The sequence below is a fragment of the Eschrichtius robustus genome, chromosome 2, assembly GCF_028021215.1.
Source record: "Eschrichtius robustus isolate mEscRob2 chromosome 2, mEscRob2.pri, whole genome shotgun sequence".
Taxonomy (NCBI): domain Eukaryota; kingdom Metazoa; phylum Chordata; class Mammalia; order Artiodactyla; family Eschrichtiidae; genus Eschrichtius; species Eschrichtius robustus.
The window spans coordinates 123,169,855-123,186,266 of NC_090825.1; the positions used below are offsets into that span (position 1 = coordinate 123,169,855).

Genomic DNA, 16,412 nt, shown 5'->3' on the forward strand with positions numbered 1-16,412 from the left:
CTTTTTGGTTTCCTCTCTTGCCCCCTAAGCTGTAGCCTTGCTGAACTTACCTTTAATGAACCATACTTAACGTTTAATGAATGCTGTCATTACACATGCCAATCCCTCCACCTATAATGCTTTTAAATTTCCCACCACAGTGGCAAACTTTGTCATTCTTGAGGAGCACACTCAAGTATCTCTCTGTAAGGCTGATCCTGACCCATCTAGGCAGATTTGATCTCACTGTTGCCATTTACCAAACTTGTGCTCAGCATATACCTTTGCAGCACTTATTACATGTTAGTGCAGTTCTTTGCTTATATGCCTATCTTCCCTACAAAAAGTAAGCCCTTTGAAGGAAGACATAACTGTGTTATTTATTTAGTATTCCCAGTGCCAAGTTCAGTGTTCACCTGACATGTTTTTAGGTGCTTGATAAATGTTGGTTAAATAAATGTTTTTATATTTTTCTTCTTTCTTACTTTTCTGTCTTTTCAGCATCCCATATTTCTTAGCATTGGCAGAGGTGTGACTTAACTTGTAATGCCATTACCATCCATGCAGCATACCTTTCTGCTGGTTGCTGAACCAGCCAGACCTGTTATCTTGTTAATGAAGTTAATTCCTGCTTGTGTGTGAAAGTGTCACTTCCAGGATGTAGTTAAGTCCCAAATTGAGCTCAAGAAAAAATTTTTTTATCTGGTGAGCTGCTTGTGCTGTGAGATGGTGTATTTCCTCTTTTATTTATATCCATTTCTGCTACTACCAGAAGTTGGTAAGATGTTCAGGAGAGTACCTAGGTACTTAAAGTTCTTAGGGACCATGGTTGATGGGAGATATCCTCTCTTCATCCTTGCCACCTCTAAACCCATACTACATAGCTTAGGTGAGCTCTGGGAGGTGAGATTTTCAGTGACTGCTTGACTGAGATGGAGTCATCAGAAACTTCTTTTATTAAGTGTGTTGTTCCTAAACCAAATAAATTATTCTTTTATTGATGAAATATGAAAAGGTAAGTCTGTTTGGTGATAGATACCATTCTCTATTTTTAGGTACGTTCTTCAGATGTGTCTTGGTCTGATACTCGGAGGACTCTTCGGAAAGATCACCGCTGGGAATCTGGATCCTTGTTGGAAAGAGAAGAGAAAGAGAAGCTTTTTAATGAACACATTGAAGCACTTACCAAAAAGAAGAGGGAGCACTTCAGGCAACTTTTGGATGAAACTTCTGCAGTAAGCGGCTCTTACTTTCCTACTTTAATCTAGATGAATCTTTGTTAATAATTCCCAAAGTAAAACATTGATATGACTTTTAATGTCCTTCTCTTTAGACCCATTACTGGAGTTCATGGGTTTTATGATACTTTGTTCTCCGATTTCTTTGTTCGTTTGCTTAAGTAAAATGTTGATGGTATTTTCACTGTTTAGAAGTTACTTCCTTTTGCAGTTTTTAAGTTCGTATCTGCTCCCTTAGTAATTCCATATGTCCTTAGCTGTGTGTGATCATTGATGCTTCCTGATGGTAGAGTTAATAGATTCCTTCTTTTGCTCCATTTTCAATTTGGTACCGTGGCCCTCTTGTTTGGCAGTTTGTACCCTTTGTTCAGGTTTTGCTCCTATTTATCTGATCTCTCTTTGGTGATGGTTTCTTCAGAAGTTATGATGTTGCCCATGGAGATACAGGGTTTGCAGGTGATTGTCTTAGGTCACCTTGAAAGTATGGCCATGAACATAACTCTTGTGGTAAGCCAACAAAAAGAAACTGCATTAAAGCTGCTTCCCTGTCCCTAACTTAGTCCAGTTATGCTTGGGCATTACAAGAGATTGCAGGTCAGTGTAATATTATGTACCATATGTGCTGCACTTTGATCCCCTCAGTAAAAGTGAGTTCTATTTATGTTTTTTATTCACTTGTCTTTCAAAGATCACCTTAACATCCACGTGGAAAGAAGTAAAAAAAATCATTAAGGAAGATCCTCGGTGCATTAAGTTCTCCTCCAGTGACAGGGTAAGAAAATTTTGTCTGAGATTTACTTTCAGTTTATAAATATTAATTGGGTGCTTAATCAGCAGCACTAGTATATTGACTGAAATGAAGTTGATGGTTTTAAGTGAATAACTTTTAAGTGTATGAGAAATAAATCTGAATTTCAAGTTTATATTTTCTTTCTTGTACAGTATATTAACAAGACAGCACAAGAGGAACTTTAAAAATTTAATCCTTGGGGTTAAGCCTGTGTTTTGGGATCTTCTAAGAGAGTAATGAAGCTATAATTTTTATTTATTGTATAGTCAGGTCCCACTAGATAGATATATTCAGCCTGGCAATTGGTACCAGGCTATCAAAGTGCTTGACTCTTACAGCCACGCTAGCAGAAAAACATAACATGATCTCTAGTTCTTATATGCTCCAGAGACTTTGGAGTAGGGGAACCTCAGATGTGTGAGGTTTGTAGAAGCTGAGCTCTCTTCTGGTGCACTCTGGCTCCTGTGTAGGAGAAGAACTCACCAAGGGTCTGAAATAGTGAATGATGTCAAGGAAAGTGTAGCTCATTCCAGTCCATTTTGTCCCTCAGCCTTCATATGTTCCTTCTTCCCATCATTCTGTCCTGGTTGGTTTCTCTAGGTCTAGAGTCCAGAAAGCCCATGATCTAATATTCTTCCCCCTCCTACTCCATTAGGTGGAATTTTAGATGTGTGGACCACAAAATATACGTGGTTGGAAAAGAGTGGTAGACAGATAGCTGAGAGATCAGTCTCAGTCTCTAACTTTTCTGATTTTTAGAATTGATAATAAGGTCTTTTTTTTTTTTTTTTTTTAAAGCTCAGAGTTTATACTTATTTTTGCTATTCCCTTACCAAGCTCCCTTACTGAGCTAAATGCTCAGTTGAACTTATTAAAGTTCTGAGCATTATCTTATAAATTATGCCACATTATTTTTGTGCTTGAAGATATAAATAGTCTTTAGGAATGCACATTTAACCCTTAATTTCCTTATTTTTAAGAGTGTCTACCCCTTGAGGTTGTTATGAAGGGTAAAGGAGCTATCTTATAAAACCCTCAGCACAATGTAGCACATAGCAAGCCCTGAAGTTTTAGCTACTACTAATATATGGTTCCTCATTCTTGCTTTTTCCCTTAAAAATGTACACTGCAGATTTTCCTTTTTAATGAATGTTACATGGACAAAACATACCTTATTGCCTTTTTCTTTTGAATTTTTTATGTCGTGACTTACAGGTTACTTGTTTAATAAATAATTGATACTAATTTTGGAATTAGTAGAATTTTCCCCCCTAATCTTATTGTCCTTTTGCAGAAAAAACAAAGAGAGTTTGAAGAATACATCAGAGACAAATACATCACAGCCAAAGCTGACTTCAGGACGCTTTTGAAAGAGACCAAATTTATAACATATAGGTGTGTGCAATGAAATGTTTCATATCAGCAGTCATTGTCTTTACTAGTCCTTACTCTGATGGCCAAAGCATACTTTGCATTCACACACATGTTGACATTATTAATTTTTAGGAATAAGAAGAAGGCAACTTTATCAAAGATTGAGTACAGCCCATATCTACCCTTACCTTTTTTCTTTCTTTTTCTCTTTTTTTTTCAAAGAAAGGGCCCAGATGTTAATTCTTATTTTGTGTTACCCACCCATCCAGTTTTTAAACATACTTTTGTTTTCACTTCACTGCTTTTTTAGAAGTATTTCCAAATATATAAGAATTGTATTTCATGAAGAGACTTAAAAAAAAAAACCTTTCACTATCAGTTATCTTTGCCTCCTCTGAAGACTATTCAGTGTTCATTCTAAAGTTTGAAATCATCTTATTTGAGCTCAGCAAAAACATTTTTTCTCAGAGGAAAGCAGTTTGCTGGATACTTTTAAATTAAAACTTTAAATTATAAAATCAGAGCTTTAAAACAAATTTTCTCTGTAACATACCCAGTAGTTCCCCACCCCCAGCAAGTTGTCATTGGGAGAACAATTTTACATTGCTTAGCAATCAGTATGCAGGAAACCATTTTTTGTTTCATGCTCCAGCTTTTCTTCTTTTAAGAGAAAAATTTGAAACATCTTAATGAAGGGTATGTGCACGGGAGGATAGATAGTGCTGAGGGTGTGGTTTTTAGGTATTTTGTGATTGGATTTTTTGGTCAGGATCCTTAATGTTTTGCATCAGCTTGGGCTTTTAAATTAGATGTGAAGTAAGACTTCTTTCTACATTTTTATAGTTAATTTAGTGAAAGATGTGAAAGTGAAAGCTTGTGAAAGATGCTGGGATTGGCAGCCCCGCAGACTGAAGTCCTCTGTTCATCCACAGAACAGGTACAGCACGGGCAAGATTTACCCACCCACCCTCAGCCCTGATCTGGAGGGACCACCAGTAGGGGTGGGAGGGTAATTCAGCTTCTGAGGCCCTTTCACTCCTTGGAGTCTTTGCTGAGGCGACTTACAAAGGTGACCACTGCAGTGAAATTTTTCTTAAAAAAAAAAAAAAAAAAAATGGAAACACAATTAGGAACTAGATGGACATTTCCAGCTCATTTCTGAAAGACCTATGAACAGCAGTCAGTAATTCTTGGACTTCTTTTCTTATTTCAGATCCAAAAAGCTAATCCAGGAATCTGATCAGCACCTGAAAGATGTAGAAAAAATTTTGCAGAATGACAAACGGTATCTAGTACTAGACTGTGTGCCAGAGGAGAGGCGCAAACTGATTGTGGCATATGTGGATGACCTGGATCGCCGGGGTCCACCCCCACCTCCCACAGCATCAGAGCCCACAAGACGATCAACAAAATAATTCTGAATACTCTTCCACAGGGGTGTCTGTTAATTCAAAACGCTTGCATGAGCCAATTTTCAGGTTTTTACATGTATGTGCATTAGTCAAACTATTGCAAAACCATCTGATGAACAGAAGGAGAAGCATCCATGAACAGTTTCTGAACAGAGAACACTTTGGAAATATTTATGCTTTTCTTTGTGTGGCATGACTGACTTGCATACTCAAATATAGGCTGTCTCTAGTAAATCTAAAATCTTGAAGCTAAAAAATTATCCTTTTATGAGGTGTGGAAGTCAGTGACTTTTGGTGACGTTCTTTCTAGCAGTGTTATAATACATGCAAGACGTAAGAGCATTTGTGGTTTGAACTTGCAAGATGCAGATACCACAGACTCCAGAAAAACCTAAGTTGGGGTTTGTTTTGTTTTGATTTTGTTTTTTAAAGCGGGTAAAAGACAAAACACTGAAAATTGAGTTCTTATCTTCCAGAGGCTAAGATTATTATAATGGACATACTTTTACCTTTGTCTCTAAAGAACACTTTAGTTTTATTTGTTCACTTATGTGCTTTGATTATCCCCTTTGAATTATAGGGCAAGTCTTGTTGTTTAGCCTAAGAGAAGATTTATTTAGTAATTTCTTCTCAGGTATGGAACCACGGTCATAACTAACATGTTGACCAGACTAGGACTGCTGTTAAACACATTTTATTCACCATTAAGCGATCTTTATCAATATTCTGGATTAGACAACAAATTACCTTTCTTGGGTGTTCCCTGTAAACTGTACTCCTATTTGAATGTTAAATTTTTGTTTCTAAAGTTTAATTTTAAGATGTTTGAATGTTCAGTTTATGTATTTGAACTACAATAAACCAACCCTTTTTATATACATGGATTGTATATGATTTTTGTTATATAATTTATAAATACTTCTTTTAAACCTGTTCTTAAAAGCAGCAGCAAATGTAATTTGGCACAAAGAAAGTTTAAATTTTGAATATCGCATCATTTTAAAAGGCTTGAATATAATAAATCACTTGCATCATAAAAGGGAAGGAATTTGTGAAGAACCATTTTGGTGCTCAGTCTCTTAGCGGTGCCTTAGTGCTTCATAGCAAGAAGATGCTGATTTTTGTCTGTTTTCTTGTTTTTGTCTTTTATATTAACATATTGATGATGAATGCCTTTTTGGACTCCTTTCAATGTGTCATGCACATCATACCGTGGAACTTACCTTTGATTCCCAATTGCTCTTTCTAGCTTTACCTCCCCAGTTTAAAAAGATCCCTCTATTTCATTACTTCATAGATTGCTAGTTTGAGTTACCACATAAATAAAATGTTTAAGAAAAATATATGTTAACAGGATAAATTGTTTTCCCTGTTAACTCACACCTGCTGTGATTGCAACAAAACCTAAAAAAAGGGACTACGGTATTTGTATTTGTTGTATGCATACAGACCCAGACACGCATCACACACATACAAAAATACAGTCACATCTCTGTGACTTAGTGCTTAGCTTAAATATATGAAGCGCCACAGAAATGATGTGAGTTCTTTATATAGCAACCTGGAGTGGGTTATCTGACTAAAGTCTAACCTATAAAATTGGTAATTAACAGGATTTTTTCTTTAATAAATCCATTGAGTGATTTTGAAGCTTGTCAGAAGTGAAGCAAAATGTGTGCCCAAAGGAACACAACTATTATAGAATAGGACTGTCCTACAAAGGTGAAGTTTCTAGAATGCTTTATTTTGTTATTCTGAATTCCACATAGTATTGTTTGCCTACTCACTATGTTCCGTTTCTCACCATAGAAAAGTGTGAAGAAAATGGTTTGGTGATACCTATTTTAGTTTCCGACTTTTGCTGTAAAGTATTTGGGATTGATTTTTCACTTAAGGTGTAAATCAAACTTTTCTATGCAGATTTCTTTAAGGGAGCAAGGACTTTGTATATTAGGTTCTTTTTTTTTTTTTAATTGAAGTATAGTTGATTTACAGTGTCATGTTAGTTTCAGGTTACAGCAGGGTGATTCAGTTATACATATGTATATACTTTTTCAGGTTCTTTTCCCTTATAGGTTATTACAAGATATTGAGTATAGTTTCCTATGCTATACAGTAGGCCCTTGTTGTTTATCTGTTTTATATATAGTAGTGTGTGTATATTAATCCCAAACTCCTAATTTACCCCCCTACCCCCCATGAGGTTCTTAATGACAGGGTCATTTTAATTACATTGTGTTTTCAATATTTTCATTTTGATATGGAGCTTATCAGCAAGCTCTTTAAAAATACATGGTTCGTTGTGCTCTGATACCTGTGCAAGTGTTAAGGTCTGACCTCCCTGTAAAGCCCCCTTGTGCAATGATGATTTCGAAAGCAGCATTCAAGACAAAGACAGCTTTAAGTCTCCAAAACTATCTGAAGTAAAACAATTGTTTTTATTTGATTACAAGTTAAAATGTCACACAGTGAAAGCTTACATCCTACATTTACTATAGATAATGAACATAAAAATCTTTAATTCAAATAGTTCATCACAGTTTTAAAGGTAACCCAATTATATAGCTATTGTCTCACAAGACAGTATTTTAGGTACTTGGGTTAACTGTACTTTATGTCCTCTTGTGAGCCTTAAAATGAAATATGTTATGAACCAAGGCAAAAAGCCTTACCTTCTGTGTTAAAAAAGCAAATCATGACCATTTATAAAGGACAAACCAAAAAACCCACAGACTATACATTAAAAAAAAATTCCATCCACAGCATATTTTTATATTTTCTCCACTGCTTGCCCTAAATGCAGTTTTTTGTTTGTTTTTTCAGAGAGAACCCCTCAGTGAAAATACCCCAGAATTCCATTAGAGTAACCAAGAATCATGGATAAATGTCTTTATTATATTTAATAGGGGAAGAAATGTTATCATCATCATTGTTTTATTGGGTATGCTTTACCATGCTGTAAATTGAAGTTATTGCTTGTTATTCAAATTATACTGGTAATATGTTTGGGAACACAAAATTTAATTTTATTGCTTTTTCTGCATTGCCTTGTTTACTGTTAGCCAGATTCTCTGTCTTGTGTCCATTGAATTTTCTCTTTTCCATGCTAACTCTCTCTTTCTCTCTTCCTTCCTCCCTTTCTTCCTCTCTCTCTTTTTCCCCACTCCCCCCCCCCCTTTTGGTTACTCTTGATAGTCTTTGTAACTTAAAAACCCTGAGGTATTTTAAAAGTTGGGCAGGGTTCATTGTTAGGGCTATGTTTAATGCTCATTTAACAAGAAAGATCACCATCTTAATATTTGAGGGTTACATTCACCAGTTAATACCTTTATCATTAACCATAATGATATGGTTAACATAGCTTATAGTTTATCTTGAGAGAAGGAAGATGTTGGGAGAAACATTGATTTCAGTTTGTAGAAGATTGTCTCCTGCTACTCTTTGGAAGAGGAGTTAATTGGAAGAGAATTAAGGGTGGTTTTTAAGTTCTTTCTCAAAATCAGAATATAGAATATCATGATAGGCTGCTAAAATCCCCAGACTTAGAAACTGAAGACTCACAGAGGTGCTTTAAAAAGATCAGTGAAGCAGATTTTAGTATAAGGCAAAGTCTGAATTTACCTAAACTTAGCCAAAATAAGCCATGGTTTGAAATTAGCCCAGAGTTGGAATAAGGTGATGTTCCTTATTCTTCAACCTTCAGTCATGGAAATTCTGTATGGATTTTCATCAAGTAAATGAACATTTCTTAAGCAAATGAAGATAACTCATTAAAATTTATGTGTTAAAAATCTCAAGTAGAAGTAGATTTTGAGCTCTGGTTATGTGCAATAAGGTTTGATAAGTGAAGTTAGAGTTAGCAGGTTCAGGAAGAAACTAAATGTAAAGAGATTGAACCTTTGACAGATAAGCTCCACTCCAGCCAGTACACGGCTGGTCCTAAGGACTACCCAGTAAAACAGCCATTGTGGACAAGTGACAAAACAGCTGGCCTTTCTAATCACTTGTGTCAGAAGCATCTTCAAACAACACAGTTAATTCTCTGGATAACCAGGCTATAACATAGTTATTACTTCTAATATGGTGTCCTACTTACCAAATTGCACATTTTGGAAATGCAGACTGCGAAGCATTTTTGTAATTCCTAATGGTAATTTTATTATGTTTCATATGGCAAAGTCAACAATATTGATAAGCAGCATTACAAATAAATAACAGTAATCGCAATTTGTTTTGCTTTGAAACTATTTATCACCACCTCCTGTCTCTTGATCTTCGTGTTCCCAGGGGATAGGGTCATTGTCCTGTACACAAGGGACTGTGTCTCTCTCATGCCAAAACTGCTCTACATCAGGGAGGATGGGAATCTCTGCCTTCTCGGTTTTCTCTTTGCTGGATGAGGGAGAGCCAGTCTTCTCTTTCTCTGGTATGGATGATGGGGATTCTGGAGATGGAACATTGTCACGAAGGACCTGTGAGTTACCAGCGGGTGTTTCCTGAGACTCCGAAGCAGTTGGATGTTTTTTGGTTATCATCCATTTCCATAAGCCTTTTAAGCCTTCCTTGAACTCCTCTAACATCACTAGAAAAATGAGAGGATTTGCTGAAGAGATGGAAAACATTAGGACTTGAGACAGGGCTATAAAACCTTGCGGTGGGGCCGGGCCTCCAGCCTTCAGGTGCCACATCCACAGCCACGCTATCCATTCAGGGAGCCACAGAATAGCGGAGGTGATGGCAATGCTCAGCAACATCACTGTGAGTTGCTTTGAGCGCATCTGGCTCCTGAGATTTTGAGTCTTAGTTCCTCGTTTCTGACATCGGCCATAAGCTCTCCAGAAATAAAAGCCGGCAAAGAATAACGGAAGGCAAAATACCAGGAGAGGGTAGAGCTTACCAAACATGGACATGAACTCTTCGGCCATAGCGGGTACATCCATGAGGCACATTTCCACACCTGCGTGATGCCTGGTGGTGCTAAAGAACCATTCTGGCAGGGGTAGCAGGCTAGCCACAGCCCAGATGGCTGCCAGCACCGACCAGATGGTGCAGTTGTGGATATTTTCTTGCTTGGCTGGGTCACATGCATACATGAAGCATACTTTGGCCACTGCAACGATTGTCAGGCTCTTGGCTGCCATGCACGTGTGGATGAACCAGTCAGAGGACTTGCAGACAAACCAGCCTAGATCCCAAACACCTTTGGAGTATGCTGTAGCTCGGACAGGTGCAGAAAACATCAGGAGAAAGAGATCAGCCAGGCTGAGATTCAGAATCAGGGAGTGGATCATGGATGGCTTTCCTTTCCAAGCACTGTGGAGGAGGATGCCAATCACACACAGATTCCCCACGAAGCCCACCAGGCAGACAGCCACCAAGAGAGCTGGGACTATGGTCCTCCAGTCCTTGGAGTCAGAGGGCAGGTACCCGCCGGCAAAGTGGAGGTGAGCAAAGGACCCGTTCATGGTGCTGGAGTTGGAGTCTGCCAAGGCAGCTGTCAGCATTCCCCTTTCCATCCAGCTTCTACTTGCAGAAGTTAGCTTCTATTTGTCTTTCTGCCTTGGCTCTTTTGTGTAGGAAGTAAATACGTCATCGTCAGTGTCAAATGACACCTCTGGACCCTCCCCTTGCTTATTTCCTGAGGGCAGACTGTGGAAGAAGTTTGACTGCTAAGCTCTTCTCTGCTGCTGCGTGTGCTGTTTCTTTCCTGCACTGAGTGACAAGCAGCAGGAGAGTATGGCTGCTGCTCATTAGCAAGTCTAATCAGATTGTCAGCTCTTTGGAGTAAAAAACTCCCCAATATACCCATCAATGATAAATGAGGAGAACATACGTGTAAGTGAGTGATGTTCCTGGGGGGTCACTAGAGCCAGTCAAGGCAATTACTTTCAACTACCTGTTTCTAAAGCTAGACCTCCGTCTGTAATACATCAACCACCACATCTGAATAACCGAGTCCTTTGCCCTTAGGCACATGTCAGAATCACCTGCATGGCTTGATCCAGCAGGTCTGGGGTAGGGCCCTAAAATTTGCATTTCTAACAAGTTCCCAGGGGATGATGATGATGCGGGTTGGGGGAACCACACTGTTTTAAAGGAAGAACCAACACTGCTTTCCCCTCCCCTCTGCAGGGATGAGCTTCCTCTTCTTTTACCAAACCCTCACCACCACTTCAGCCCCATCAACGGCTGGCTGAGGTCAATCACACAGAGCTAGATAATGAAAAAAAGCTGCTGGTAAGAAGTCCTATTAAAGAAATCTAATTATGGGTTACTCTAAGTTTAGTCTATTGCGAATTTTTTAGAGGTATTTTGGAGCACTGCATTAGAATGAGTTTACATACTAATAAGACTTTTAAACAAGTGATGGTGATTAAAGCAACCAAATGATGAATTAGGCTTCTTTTCAGAGAGAATTCCTAAAGGATTTACTGACAAGTGAAATAAAAGGAAAATAATTTCTATGCAGAAGACATTTACGAGATTTTAAAGAAAATGACATTTTAAAGTTGGGAAAAGAAAAAATTCTTGGATAAAATGATTCTAGAACCAGTCTTGAAGTTTTATAATGGGCAGTGGAAGGATACTCTGGAGGAGGTCAGAGGAGCTGGAATTGTTCAGGGAAAAGGGTTTGTGGAATTGAAAGGATTTTGTGTCCTACTCTGTGCTGAATCAGAAATGCTTAGTGTCATATAATGGAAAGTGTGCTGAGCTCAGAGTCCGACGACTGGGTTCTGGTTCTAACTCTGCTTTCATCAGTTTTTCTCTGGAAACTAAGGATGACATTTAAAATCTCCCCAAAGACCCAGAACTCAACAAATAAGTATTGACTCAATAAAAACGTAGTGAATATTAGGAAAGCTGTCCGTGGTGCTGGGTTACCTTTTCTGTTTTCTTTCCCTTTCCCTGCAGGAAGTAGCTGCATCTATGAAACAGTAAACAGGGGTAATGTCTTGTCCCAGCAATTCACAGTAACCCCCAGTTAGTGCTGTGGACAATGAAATATCCTTAAGCCTCAATAGAACCACTTTTGAGGGTGAAGAGGCCCACACCATCTTCTAGGAAGGCAAACAGTGGTGGGGGACAGTATGCAGAGAAACACATTGAGTGCTACTTAGAGCAAATGAATGTTTTGTGACTTATAGGCTACAGCAGAGCCAGTCCTACCTGATGTATGTGGAAGAGATGAGTTCAGGACCAGAAAACAAATACTACTTTACATTAGGGCTTATAAACTTGGCATGCTCAAGGCTCCTGAAGATACAGAAGACAAAAAGCTAAATGATTCAAGGAGGTTTTAACAGCATGAAAGTTTGATTCTAACTTTTTGTTTTGAAATAATTGCAAACTTATAGGAAAAAAAAAATGCAAGAATAGTACAAAAAATTATCCTATACACTTCATTTTGATTTTCTAATTATTAACAGTTTGTGCACACTCTCTACACACACACACACACTTACTGGCATATATATACACACATAAACATATGTATTGTTTTCTGAACCATTTGAGAAGTGGAAATGAATTTTTGAGTTTTCTTCCTGGATTATCATTAGATATAAAAATCAAACTGAGACTATGTGCTTGTAGCAAAAAGGAATTCTCTCCTTTGGCAACCCTCATTACCCAATCCAAGTTTCTGTTTATCTTTTGATATATCAGCACTTGTGCACCTAGGTATTTGACAAATGTAATATGTAGCTTGTATCTGCTCTTTGTTTTAACATCATTTCCATTTAAAGGATAAGTATAACTTAGCCAGCATAAAAGAAGAATTACATCATATGGATTTTTCTTATTTACATTATGAATTCAAGTTATTTTGATCTTTCTTGATAGCATATTCATTTAAAATACAGGATTAAATTATATGCGTGGTGGACATTTGTTAGGTTTCCTTATTTTTATTTATTTTGGGGAGTTGCCCCTTATTTTTTATTTTTTATTTTTTTCTATAAATTCCTATAATATTGCATCAGATGAAATGAACTTGTATGTAGTAAGTGTCTACACACTGAGAGGTTTTTTTTTTAATAGTAATCTTTTATTTATTTATTTATTTTTATATTTTTTATTTTTGGCTGTATTGGGTCTTCGTTTCTGTGCGAGGGCTCCCTCTAGTTGCGGCAAGTGGGGGCCACTCTTCATCGTGGTGCGCGGGCCTCTCACTATCGCGGCCTCTCTTGTTGCGGAGCACAGGCTCCAGACGTGCAGGCTCAGTAGTTGTGGCTCATGGGCCTAGTTGCTCCGCGGCATGTGGGATCTTCCCAGACCAGGGCTTGAACCCGTGTCCCCTGCATTAGCAGGCAGATTCTCAACCACTGCGCCACCAAGGAAGGCCCCCTTTTCTTATTTGATAGAAGGGATCCTGGGGAAAAATGACACAGGTGAGGTGGATGGAGAAGTACAATACAGAAAAAAGACTGAGAGTGTTTGGGATGAAAACTGGAAACAACCCCTTACCCTCACCCCAAAATGCTAGAAAGAACTCAACTATCCACCAGTTGGTGAATGGATAAAGAAACGGATGTATTCATACAATGGACTACTATTTAGCAATATAAAGGAATAAATACTACAACATGGAGGAACCTCACAAATACTATGCCAGTTGAAAGAAGCCAGACGCAAAGATGATGTATTGTGAGATTCCAGTTATATGAAACGTCCAGAAAAGACAAATCTATAGAGATGGAAAGTAGAATAGTGGTTCCCTGGAGCTAGGGGTGGGAAATGGGAGTGACTGCAAATGGGCACAAAGGACCTTTTTTGGGGTGAGGAAAATGTTCTCAATTGGGATCGTGGGGATGGTTATAGAACTCTGTAAATGTACTGAAAACCTTGAGTTGTACACTGAAAACGAGTGATTTTTATGGTACGTAAATCATACCTCAATAAAACTGTTTTGTTTTTTTTTTAAGAGTTATTTGGGATGGAGAAAAGGTAAAGCGCAGATGTTTTTGCTCTTAGAATGCTGAGTAACCTCCAGTATGAGGGGATATTCCATTCTGAAACTGTGATTAAAATATATATATGGAACCAGGGAGAGATTGTGACCTAGAAGGATGAAGCCAAAGGACAGTACTAGGTGGGAAAGGGCAGTGGGGAGAAGGGAGACCCAGAATGCTGGGATTCAGAACTTGCTGCCCCTGTTGCCTGGCTTCCCCAACTTGGAAATGGGCTTTCATCAGAGCCTTCCCCCTCTGCTTCCACACTCCTGCTAAGACACTAGCAACAGGGCAGCCGTCACACCCAAATACCTCAGCTGGGTTCCAGGCTACTTTTCCTTTCCCTGACAGGGACGCCACCCACAGTGATGATGCCAAGAGGTAACCCTTGGAAACTGACAAACAGTAACAAAACAATGGAAAATCTGAGCCATAGACCTCCTTTTTTTTTTTTTTAATTTACAAGGGACCTCAGACAACTTAATCCTCAAAAGAACCCAGGCAAATCAAATTAGTGGCCAAGATTGTTAAGTGGCTTCTGATAAAAGCAGAACTAGGTGTGAGCTCTTAAACTAGAGTTAACTAGGTAAAGTTTATCCTATAGCTCAGTTACAGGGAAGGGGAGATAATGAAAACAATCATTTATTGAGTGAGTCCTCAGTGCCAACTTCTGTGCTATATAGATCACACAGCTAGTAGATGAGAGAATGTAGATCACACAGCTAGTAGATGAGAGAGTTGGTATAGAGACCCCCATGGGTCTGAGCCCCAAGTCGGGGTTCCAGAGCTGGTGTTCATAAGCTGTGTGCTGTCCTGCCCCATTAAGGACGTTGTGGGATACTCACTGTTCTCTAAGCATTGTGATTATGAAATTGGTCACTTCAACAAGCATGTATTGAGCCCTTTGGCACTGGGAATATAAAGCCCGTGAATTTTTCTTTTTTCTTTTCTTCTTTTCTGGGGACCTGGCATTGTGAGTGTAGGACAGGAGCTGGGGATCTGATATACCTTGGTCTAGGCGGTAAGTTGGGAACCTGGAACACCCTGGGTCTAAGAGGAGCTGGGTGCTTCTGACACCTGGGTCCAAGAGAGGATCCCAGCTATATAGGTATATGGGATTCCTGGGTCTAGAGTGTGAGCTGGCTGTCTGGGATCCCTCAGCCCTGGAGGTGAAATGGGTACCTTGGGTCCCCCAGTCCTGAATGGGAATTGGAAGCCTGGAGGATGCCTGGGTCCAGGAGAGAAGCTGAGGGCCTAAGAGCAGAGCTTGGACCTTATGTGAAGCAGGTGTGGGGTGTGGAATTAGAGTCTGGGACCCCTTGGTCCTAGGAGGGAACCAAAGGCCCTAGACCCTTGAGTTCTGGAGGGGAGATGTTCCATGAATCCTGGAAGAGAAGTAGGGGATCTAAATCCGTCAGTGGAGAGAGAAGAAGGGGATCCCTGGGTTTCCTCTCGCTCTCGGGCCACCCCACCCCTGGAAGCACCTGTCTCCAATGCCTCAAGCAGGCATGTGCCTGGCTCACCAACCCAGGCTCCTGGGGCACTAACCCAGATCTCGTGTATTTTTCTTTCGGTGAATATTTGCTGAGCCACTTCCCCTGGGCCAAACACAATGCCAACCGCTGGGAACCCACTGTGGTAGAAGGGTCCCTTTTCTAGAGGAGTTACCATGTAGTTGGAGAGGTGAACAAACAAGAAGTTGCAATGACTGTGTTGCAAGATATCAGCTAATGATGCCTGCACGAGGGGCGCCTGGAGCGAACACACCAGTAAATAGCTGCTTCTCATCAGAGAAGTTAGCATGGCTGGCTTTCGGGTTCTGAGAGTAACCTCCTTCCACCTGTGGGTTTTCAGGTTCTGAAGGTTGCAGGCAAAGCTAAGGGAGGAGCAGAGTGTGTCAGGTGGGGCTTCTTGACCAGCTGCACTTTGTTGGCTTGTAGAGCATGCTCAGTTCCGTCTCTGCGGGCAGTAGGGGATGTAGCTCTCGGATGTGCACACACTTTACCACCCTGCGCTCCCACTCCCAAGGCCAGTAATACACAGTTGGCGGTTCCTTCTTTGACAACCGTCTTGCTTTGCTGAAGCTTCCTTTCTCCAGTCCTCTGACGGTGCTGCTTTTTGGACCACAGTTCCCTGTTTTTGTGGAACATCGTTTGCTGTGCGGCCTTCCTGAGTGACCTGTCCCAGTATTTCGTGTCCGGTGTCTTGGAGTGTCGTTCCAGGCTGCGGGTGCAAAGCTGAGTGACGCTCCATCTCTAAGGAAAGTGTTGGGTAGGTCTGGCTGCGTCTGAGTGGCCGCTCCTACAAGACAGCCCCTTCCCTCTCCCTCCTGCTTCTGCTGTTGGTTAGGTAGCTCTTAAGCCCACCGTGGGGAAGATGATGGAAGTAGATGGATTGTGCTGTTAGTTACAAAGCGGGCATCAGGTCTGGAAACATAGATCATTATCCTGTCATGTTATTTAACATCAATAGCTATTTATTATGTGTTAGCACACGTTTCCACGCTGGATGGCCATCCTGTCTATTTCACATTCCACAGACTGGGAGTCAGGAGATCTGAACCCTTCCTTACAAAATGAGACCGTTAGATCTGCAAGGGACCCTTTCGGATTGTCTGTGTCACAACTTCATTTTCCAGATTGGGAGACAGATGCTCAGAAAGTGTAAG

General features: G+C 39.9%; 2 protein-coding genes across 10 annotated transcripts in view; one reads left to right on the forward strand and one right to left on the reverse strand.

Annotated features, from left to right (window-relative positions):
* The window catches only part of TCERG1 (transcription elongation regulator 1), a 59,106-nt gene extending 53,435 nt beyond the window's left edge, over positions 1-5,671 (forward strand). For 8 of the 9 annotated variants that reach the window (XM_068536118.1, XM_068536119.1, XM_068536120.1 and 5 more), the window contains 4 exons: positions 1,035-1,214; positions 1,906-1,989; positions 3,302-3,402; positions 4,595-5,671. In XM_068536118.1, the coding sequence (XP_068392219.1) occupies positions 1,035-1,214; positions 1,906-1,989; positions 3,302-3,402; positions 4,595-4,796 (567 nt within the window). In that variant the 3' untranslated portion in view covers positions 4,797-5,671. Of the gene's footprint in view, positions 1-1,034; positions 1,215-1,905; positions 1,990-3,301; positions 3,403-4,224; positions 4,319-4,594 lie in introns of all 9 variants that reach the window. The other variant, XR_011073118.1, reaches the window with a different exon arrangement.
* A 3,366-nt stretch (positions 5,672-9,037) lies between these two features.
* GPR151 (G protein-coupled receptor 151) lies at positions 9,038-10,309 on the reverse strand. Its single transcript, XM_068534528.1, has one exon. It carries the CDS (start codon positions 10,307-10,309, stop codon positions 9,038-9,040), a length of 1,272 nt encoding a protein of 423 aa, XP_068390629.1.
* Between the last annotated feature and the right edge of the window lie 6,103 nt (positions 10,310-16,412).